The sequence below is a fragment of the Poromitra crassiceps genome (genome assembly GCF_964638095.1).
Source record: "Poromitra crassiceps genome assembly, chromosome: 9".
Lineage (NCBI taxonomy): Eukaryota > Metazoa > Chordata > Actinopteri > Beryciformes > Melamphaidae > Poromitra > Poromitra crassiceps.
The window spans coordinates 36,945,696-36,955,429 of record NC_139630.1 but is presented as its reverse complement, the minus strand read 5'-3'; the positions used below and the strand labels follow the sequence as shown (position 1 = coordinate 36,955,429).

The window sequence follows — 9,734 nt, the reverse complement described above, 5'->3', positions numbered from 1 at the left end:
GGGGAGATATCTGAAGTCTGCTGCGGGCCAGAGAAGCTGACAGGAGCGGCTGGAGAGGATCTCTGATGACAACAACAACACAACAAACTATCACAAACAACTCTACTGCATTTCTACTTTGACATTTACACCTACCAGAACTTTTCCCTCTGGGATACCCTGAAGACGGCTGTGTGTGCCACTGTTTGTGAGTTATCTAGCTATGTAGCTACAAAAATAAAATTAACTAACACCATATAAAACCATCTTTCTACGGGGGAACAAAAATACTGCAGCACACAAAGCTGAAACACCGCCAGTAATGCAGTACTTAAAACTACAAAATGTAGAGACTACATTTCCCAGGAGGTGGGGCCTCTCCCACCAGGCTGCTCACCAGTGTTTACCAAGTTCGTGGGCGTGCTATGTACGGGGCGTGCTCTGTAGAGGCGTGCTCTGTACTGGCCTGGAGCGAAGAGCGTTGCGTAGCACCACGGTCTTCCGGCGGAAACGCCAGGAACGGCTCCAAAAAACAATTCTGCTCTGAAAACAGGGCGTCATAGCAACGTAAATAAATGTGAAGGGCGTTATCTAGCTATGTAGCTACAAAAATAAAATGAACTAACACCGTATAAAACCATCTTTCTATGGGGGACAAAGCGGAAACACCGCCGGAAACACTTGGTGGCGCACAGTAGCCTGCAACTGGATCAACTGTGTGGACATTTTGAATTGTACCTCACTGCTTTCAACCAATCAAAACATGCGGGTGAATTTACGTCACCAATCAGGATCCAATCACCAATCACGTGCAGACAGAGCGCGACACTCCGAAAGACGGAACACGGAAGCTAGCTAGTTTTGTAGAGCTGTAGTTTGTAAACGCAGTAACATCAAAAAGGAGTGAAGCGAGTTATACGTAGGTTGTATTTGTAGTTGACCTGTTACGGTGCTCAAGCTTTAGTCGCATCGGTAAGTAAATTAAATTATTTGATAACATTAGTATGACAAGAGATTTTTAGACGTTGTTGCCGTTGTCGTGCCGAATTTTGCACCCCCGCCGAGAATTGCATCCCCACCGTCCGGGAGCATATTGTAATGATTTATACGGAAACTTAACTGTTTAAAAATGATATAATAATCTGGGTAGACGTGATCTCCAAGCCAGGGGGTCTGTCCTGGCTCATGGAGACCGACTTTGATGCATTAGATTCGCGTGGAGGTGACTTCCATGCTTGGGGCTCTCTTCTGGCTCATGGAAGCCGACGTTGGTGCTTAAAATCCGGGTACAGAGGACCTCGATACCTGGGGATCTCTCCTGGCTTTATGGAGGGGGGTGCAAATCTCTGCGGTTTGTACCTGCCGAGATTTGCATCCCTGTTTTTAAGTTAAAACAGTCCCAAAATATGGTGGGGGGTACAATCCTCGGCATGACACCGTCGTTGGCATAACTTATCGCCATGCATATTAGCGTATGTAACTTGCCTAACATTAACGCTACGTTACCTGCCGTTAGGGCCTAACGGCAGGTAACGTAGCGTTAATGTTAGGCAAGTTACAAAATACCGTTAACTCGTAACATTAAGCAGCCTAACGGTTAGGCTGCTTAATGTTACTACGAGTTAACGGTATTTTGTTTGTTTACTAAAACAATGTTATATTAACGTTACTTTACTTGAGGCAACCGACAGCTTATAAGTCAAGTTGCATGTTAACACTAGAGCGATGTTAAACTTCCCGAACATCTCATCTTAAACTGAAGGACGATGGTAGCTATAGCTAATGTTTAGCAGGGTAAAGCTAATGTTAGATACTCTTGTTGTTGGCGTTAACTTGCATAGGCTATGTAACGTAAAGGTTCCTTAGTTGTTTTATCCCGTGCTAACGTGACTGTGTTTTGGCAGCAATCACCTCAACTCCTGGCTCCTGTGAACCAAGAATCTGAGAGTTCAACGTATTCACTGTTGAAATGGAGGAGCTCTACACGTTACAGAGGGAGGTGGGACGAGGCAACTATGGTGTGGTCTTTAAGGGCCATAAGACCAAAACAGGACAGACTGTTGCTATCAAGCGTCTGCCCTGCAGTACCCCAGAGTGCATTGAACTCTACCTGCAAGAGCTGTGGGCTTTGAGAGCCACAGCCAAGAACCACCCCAATGTCATTGCACTCCACAGCTGCCTCATGCAGACGGGACCCAGGACACTAAAGACCCTAAGGCCAAACAAACTGCCTCTGGATCTAGTTGAGAGCGCATTGAAGGGGAGTGTTGGGGTGCCCCAAACTCAGGAAACGATTAATTCCCGCTGTAACACTCAGCAGAGGACAAAATCTGCCCCTAAACTTCAGGACAGGACCAACACTCTCCAGGCCAGGCCTAGGCTCCAGGACAAGACTAACTCAATTGCATCTGATGCTCAAACCCCACAACGACCTCAGAGCAGGCCCAGGAAGAGACCGGCCCAATGGGAGGAGGAGGAGAGCAGGCCCAGGAAGAGGCCGGCCCAATGGGAGGAGGAGCAGGGCGGGCCCAGGAAGAGACCGGCCCAATGGGAGGTAGAGCAGAGCAGGCCCAGGAAGAGACCGGCCCAATGGGAGGAGGAGCAGGGCGGGCCCAGGAAGAGACCGGCCCAATGGGAGGTAGAGCAGAGCAGGTCCAGGAAGAGACCGGCCCAATGGGAGGTAGAGCAGAGCAGGCCCAGGAAGAGACCGGCCCAATGGGAGGAGGAGGAGAGCAGGCCCAGGAAGAGACCGGACCAGAGGGAGGAGCAGCAGCAGGGACCCCTGCGCTGTTTGGCCCTGTGGCTGGTGATGGACTACTGTGATGGGGGCGACTTGAATCACTACCTGCTCTCCAGGCCCGCGGACTCCCAGTATAACCACAGTGTAGTGTGGCAGCTCAGCAGTGCTGTGGCCTTCTTGCATGGCTTGGGCATCACCCACCGTGACCTGAAGCCTGATAATGTGCTGGTCTGTGACACAGCCAAAGGCCCTATTGTCAAGGTAAGCAGATTACACCAGTTCAGGTGGCATTAGGCGACGTTCACATACAACGCGCTATAATTATTACAATCCTCTTTCCCACCCTTCCCCTTGTAGATTGGGACAATGAGGCCAACAATCCAGCTTTTAGGGATAATCCCTATGCACAGTATTTGGTTAAACAACCTCACATAGACAGGTAGAAAGATCCATAGCGTTCTTACTGAAAAAAGTGCGTTTGGTGTGAACGCCGCCTTATGGTAGAGCCATTGTTGTGTAACAAGATTTCCAAGAAAAACATAACTGAAAAAATATCAGGAGATACTACTGTGCCAAATGTATAGGCCTCAAAGAAAAACATTGTTTTCCTAGATTAATTAATTTGTAATATGCTACATTTTATGCTGGCAAGATTGATCTTTTATGAATCTCCGCTTCCATCCTCTAGGTGGCCGACTTTGGTCTGAGCAAGATGACTGAGGGCCTGATGGAGGGTGACCTGACCAGGCAGCACTTCTCCTCCACCTGTGGCTCTGACTTCTACATGGCTCCAGAGGTGTGGGGCGGCGTGCCCTACACGGCCCAGGCTGACATCTTCTCCCTGGGTGTGATGTTCTGGGCCATCCTGGAGAGAATCACCTTCGTGGAGGAAGGGACCACACAGGAACAACTGGGTAAGGATGGATGGATGGATTTGAGAGAGGGAGATGGATGGATGATGGGAAGGAAGGATGATGGGAATGACTTGGGAGAGGGCGATTCATATCTTGATATCTGATCGGTTTTAAGGGTTTTATCCTCTGGAAAAACGATGTAGATCAGTGAGAGCAGTGTGTAAAAACTGGACAACAACAGTCAAGATGTGGACTTGCATTAGATGTCAATATGCAGACATGTGGGTACAGATGTGTGCATTATCCTTCTTGTCTATTTGTGACGTTATTAACATGGAGGGTGATGTGACAAACGACAGCATAAGGACGTTGTGGCTTGTGGGTTAGTCTGCTGGCCAGTCAGAGCGCTCAGAGGTGGGTAAGGTTGAGCTTGTGGTCTGGCAGGTTGATGACGCACACAAGTGAGTTTGAGTTAATTAATTGGCACATATTAAAAACGTCAGATGTAATGCATCGTACATTCATCAGCCATGGATGGCACAGCCATAACTCTAAATGGCAGAGAGATGAATCATGATTTATGCAATGTGCCTTTTGTATGGATTATTAGATCTATTTCAATGGCACAGTAATTTAATTGAACTTAAAGTCCCTGGAAACCAGAAATATTTTTTTTTTTTATTTAGCATTTTGAGTTCATCACATCACAGGAACCTATGTTAATAAGCCACCAGCCAAATTTGAACGATGATGAACGTCGCAAAGTATATAAATTTAGGTTTCACAGTCATGGCAAAAGTCATGAGAATCAATTCGATTTTAGACCGTCTTTTCTCCCGTGGACTGTGTGGGCGTGTCCCGTCTGCAGCAGGTCTCCTCCGAGAGAGAGAGAGACAGAAGGAGAGAGAGAGAGAAGGAAAGAGAGATAGTGTGTGTGTGTGTTTGTGTGTGTGTGTTCGCGTTCGCGTGTTGCCCGGCGCATAGCCTACTGACAGAGAGGAAGAGATCTCTGCCGCTGCGAGTGCACAGCGCTACTGTGTGTGAGTCAGTGTGTGTGTGTGTGCGCGAGCGCGTGCATGCGTGTGTGTGATTCGATTAAATATTATGATGTGATAAGATCATGCATTTTAGCACCGCGCTCACCGCTCTCTTCAACGAGGAAATGGAAGTCCAGACCTTGTAGAAAAGTGTCGATTTTTGGGGTTAGGGTTGAAAGTAATGTCAACTACTTTCTGAGGCACACAATTACTCACATAAGACCCTAAATTTAATAGTTAGAAGGTTTTTGTGGATTTTGGTTTCCAGGGACTTTAACAATCTGATTCGACTTCTCTAATATAATCACAGTGTTTTTATTCAGCCAAACTTACTTTGAAGGTACTTGTAAATGCTTTGATTTTTTGTAAGATAAAAATAGCATTCAGATAAGATTTGGATACCAATTTCCCAAGAACAGTCCAGTGATTTTAAATGTTCTCATCAGCCCCCTGTCTTTGAAATGTTTCCAATGTTATTATAATAACATTGGGTGACATTGGAGAGGAATTAAATACTGACGTTAATGCTAAGAAGGGCAGAATCGGAGTCTGATTTTTGCATAAGTGAATTAATCATACTTTTTTTATTTGCCTTATTGTAAATTAACCTGTCGTACATTTCCGGGTTGTGCAGAACTCTGGTTAATGAATTTGACCCATAAACCCTGTAAACAATGGTAGACTACCCAACACTGAGCTGGGCATTATAATGAAGCTTTGCAGAACAGCATAGATATTTATGGTAATATGTTCTATTTTCCTGTCAGAATCCCAACCGGCCGGCGCTTGAGGAAACATCTTGATGTATGACACTATAGGGCCCAGTTGTGCCCTGCGCCTCACCGTCACACAGACACTAATGACATGGCTGGGTTTGGCCAGAGGCCACTTAATTGGGGAGGGGGGTATTGGCTGTTACACACAGGGTTAGTACCTTAGAACCTCACTGACCCTTTGATATTATATTAGAGTGAATGGAAATGGTTATGATTATGACTGGAGCAAGGTTTCAATGGATTAAAAAAAAAAGCCAAATGGATCTCATTCTCAGTAGCCCCATCACAATCGCGTGTGTGAGTGAAATGAGCTGGGTCTGTTTTGAGGCTTGTCACAGGCAGAGTGCTCCATTATTTTACCTTTTCTCCCAGGAAGTAGCTGGCCTCGCGCGCCCTGCGCTTCTCCCTCAGTGCTTTGAAGCCCACAGCTCGTTATTATGCCATTATGTGTTGAGCTTGTTGTTGTGCCATTACATTATGTAGGGCTTTATGCTTAGTCAGTAAGGAGGCGAAATCATGGTCACGCTAACGCTAACCTCCACACAGTTCAGTGATGAGCATCATCAGGGGAAGAAGAGAGTGTACGTACGTCAAAGACTTGCTCCCTAAAAATACATTCACAAGGCCTAGAAAATGGAGCACATGCACAACCTTGAGATTGGATTTTGATTGAGGAGGCATTTTGAATTATTTTCACAGGTCATCTTCCTAAATGTTGTTCTTGTGCTGCTAGATTTGTCAATTTCAGAGTGTTCTAGAGATGGAACGATATGAAAATTTCATATCACGATTACAGCGACCAAAATTATCACGGTTGAACTGAAAATGTTCAAAGAAAATGTTCAAAAAGTATTAATACACTCGGAGAAATCATTTCACCAAGTTTTATCTTGAAAACTCAGACCCAAAAAGGATTGATACACTCAATGAAATCATTTCTCCAAGGCTGCACGTTTGCATCTGGGAGACGGTGATGATGATGAACAGTATTTGCCATGTTTTTCAAAGCACTGTAATCATGGTAACACGGTAATCACGGTACCACGCTTGTAATGATAATGAAAATTTGAAATGGTACAGTTATCGTAAGGGATTTGATCACGGTTATCATTAAAACCGGTTATCGTTACATCCCTAGAGCATTCATGTTCCTTAGCAGAAATGACACCATAGGACCCGACCTCAGGTAGCGGCACTTAGCCTAAAACTACCAGTTCAATAGAAATACTAAAAAAGAAAAGTGGGTAGTGACAGAATACTACTACATATCATTTATTAAATTTGTTTCTCTTTGAATATGCAAATCAAATTGACATAGGATATTTACAAAATGTACTTTGCCTAGTGTAGCTTTATTTTTTTTATTGATCAAGACAAGTAATGCTCTCTCTCTCTCTCTCTCATATCACTCCCTGTGGTCTGTGTTGGTGCTATCAATTGGAAAAGTTTGTACCTAATGGACATGGTTGTGTTTTTCTCCGTGTGTTTCCCCTCCAGGTGCCTATGTCTGTAAGGGCCGCTGGTTGATGCCCCTGGGCGAGGCGTTGTGGGAGAACGCCGACCTGCAGCTGTGTATCCCCATGAAGTTGAAGCGAGTGGCCCAGCTGCCCCCCCCTCCCGGCCCGGCCATGTGCAGCCTGCTTCTGGACATGATGGCCTCCGACCCGGACGCCCGCCCCCCCGCGCGACAGCTGGAGGCCCGCGTCCGCTCTGCACTGAAGGATGACTCCCACTGAGTCTCTGATGGCCATAACCACTACTGCCAGTACATGGAAATATTGACTGGGGGACCCCCTGACTGCACTGCAGCCTACAGTAGCCACTTTCTTGTAGCAGGGACATGGAGTTTAAGTGGTGCTTGGCATGACCAATCGAAAAATGTTTATGACATGAGATTATAGGTGTTATTTATTTCTGTCTTTTTATTGAAACCACAGTCCAATTTATACATGATCTGTGTAGGAGATGGAGGGGAATACAGGGAAAGTGAATAGTAGAAGTGCTGCATGGCCCTGTTACTGTAGGTCCATAGTTTAAACTATGTCTATTGATGTCAGACCCCCTGACTGCACTGCAGCCATTGCTATTCAAACTTACGAGATCTACTGGGACTTACTCAAGTCTTATTTAATGAAAGCACCATGCTTTTAGTGAGGCCTTGAAAAAGTCTTATTCAATGTAGTTTGATGTAAGAGAAAGATGTTTTTCATTATATATGGCTAATGGCTGAAATACGTTCGAATCGTTATGGATTTGTGCTGCTGCTGTAAAATGGGTCTGCAGCCAGGCAGTGTTTTTTGTTGCTTTTAATATTTCAGGCTTTTGTTTTGCCAGGCTTCATTTGTGAACAAAATGCTTTGAACTGATTTTGCCTGTAGTTGTGGGTTTACAGTGAATGAATGATTATATATGAGAGTGTTTCTATCTGGATAAGAGTTGCTTAAAAATGTAAATTTACTTTATTTGTGCTAAATAATATGAATTTAGTGTGTATTGACTGAACAGTCTACTGGAACTTAGGCTGCCAATTATATTCATTTGTATTTATTTATATTCAGACATTGTCTTTTATTGCAGACTATCGGAAACATTAAACAAACATGTAAAATCAGTCCTAGCAATTTAAACATGGTTAATGTTTTCTTGAAGTTCAAATATTATTTACTCATCTTTGCTGTTTTCATTGAGTTACAAATGGGTAACGTTTTTGGGATGTTCAATTACTGCTCAGAATTATAAATTGACTCTGTACAGTAACTGTAATTTCTGTACTGTAAATTAAAAGAGCTACCGGCATCTACAAATGGAAAGTAACAATCTCTAATATTTTGTTTGTAGAAATGACCAGTTTCTTCCCAATGCTCTCTTCTGTTCTCTATTCTTTTCCTGTGTGCTTTTAAAAGGGAAAATAACTCCATCATGGACAGGAAATTAAAGCCAGGCATTTGGATTGTTCCTGATCATATCCGTGATGAGACCAGAGAATGTTATTATTACTGGTGATCAGTCTTGGTCATTGACACAGGTCTTACATCAGCTTCTTTTTTTCTTCTTTTACCAAAACCACAAAACCAACAACTTGTACTATATAACCATGCAAGGTTACCATACCATAATATGTCAAACTCAAAATCCTATGTATGATCACTAAAAACCACGACTAAGATAAAGAGGAAATGCATTTTAATGATCCCCTATAGGGGAAATTCTGGTGTTGCGCAGCATTGAACAGTACAGCAGCAAAACAAGATAATAAAATAAAAGTGCAGAAATGGTATAGGACAGGCAATACATAAACAATATAAATGTAAAATGCTTAAAAATATCTCAATGTCCATATTCATGTAAGAATTATGTTGCCATTTTTCGCTGAAGCAATGATAGTGACCGTGAAAAAAAAATAGTTCAAAGTCTGAAACATGAACACCAGCCAATAGAGGGAGCAAGTGGAGAGTTGGCGTAAGTAAGCAAGGGTGATGAGCTCGCCTAACCTGGCTCTCAGCTGAATGAGCTGTGACATTTACTTGTGTAAGTGACTCCTGGCATTTTGTCTCATGCTCTGCTGGATTGCCAATAACACATCCAGATGCCCTTTGACCTCCACACTCCTCAAGTGCCTCCCATTAAGTGTATCCTATGAGGGAGAGCGATAGATTTAATGGGTTAATTTGAGGAGGGCTGGAACATGCACACATCTCAATGATTTCAAATGGAAGATATCTCAATACCTTTTCCCCAGTGCCCTGAATCAGTGAATCTCAATCTTTTTTCATATGAAGGACCATTAACTCTGTCCACATTAGGGTCACATGCAGACACAATCTGAGAATGTCTTTATGGTTAGAAATGATTTTGTCGAGAATTCCATGACCATCTGTATTGTAGAGAGATAACAGTGAAATGACCAAAATAATAATTCTTCTACAATCTATATTATATATGTATATATATATATGTATATATATATATATATATATAAAATTAATTGTGTTAAGTGTGTCAAATCGTCAATTTGCTGGGGACCCCCTGGAACTCCCTCAAGGACCCCTGGTGGTCCCAGGACCCCACATTGAGAACTACTGCCCTAAAGGACTACAGGCCGGTGTCAGTGACACATAATGAAGAGCTCGGAGAGGCTGATCTGCAGCAACTCGGACCCATGGACGCCTTCAATTTGGATACTAGGCACCCATACAGTAGGTGTGGACCACGCCATCATATATACAGTATCTGCTCTACAAGGCTTATTCCCACCTGAGGAGGCTGGGAAGCATGATGAGAACTTTATAAATATCTCTCCAAATGGCAGCTCCATCCAGAGTTTTGATAGGGGGCAGATAGTAATGCA

The 9,734-nt window shown here is 43.8% G+C and overlaps 1 protein-coding gene across 1 annotated transcript; it reads left to right on the top strand.

Annotated features, from left to right (window-relative positions):
• Positions 1-816: 816 nt before the first annotated feature.
• On the top strand, positions 817-7,122 carry LOC310782708 (serine/threonine-protein kinase pdik1l-B; the record flags this gene model as incomplete). The annotated part of the gene is made up of 5 exons (XM_083643436.1): positions 817-951; positions 1,884-2,479; positions 2,756-2,980; positions 3,408-3,633; positions 6,884-7,122. Exons 2-5 carry the CDS (start codon positions 1,949-1,951, stop codon positions 7,120-7,122), a joined length of 1,221 nt encoding a protein of 406 aa, XP_083499562.1. The 5' UTR covers positions 817-951; positions 1,884-1,948.
• Positions 7,123-9,734: the final 2,612 nt, after the last annotated feature.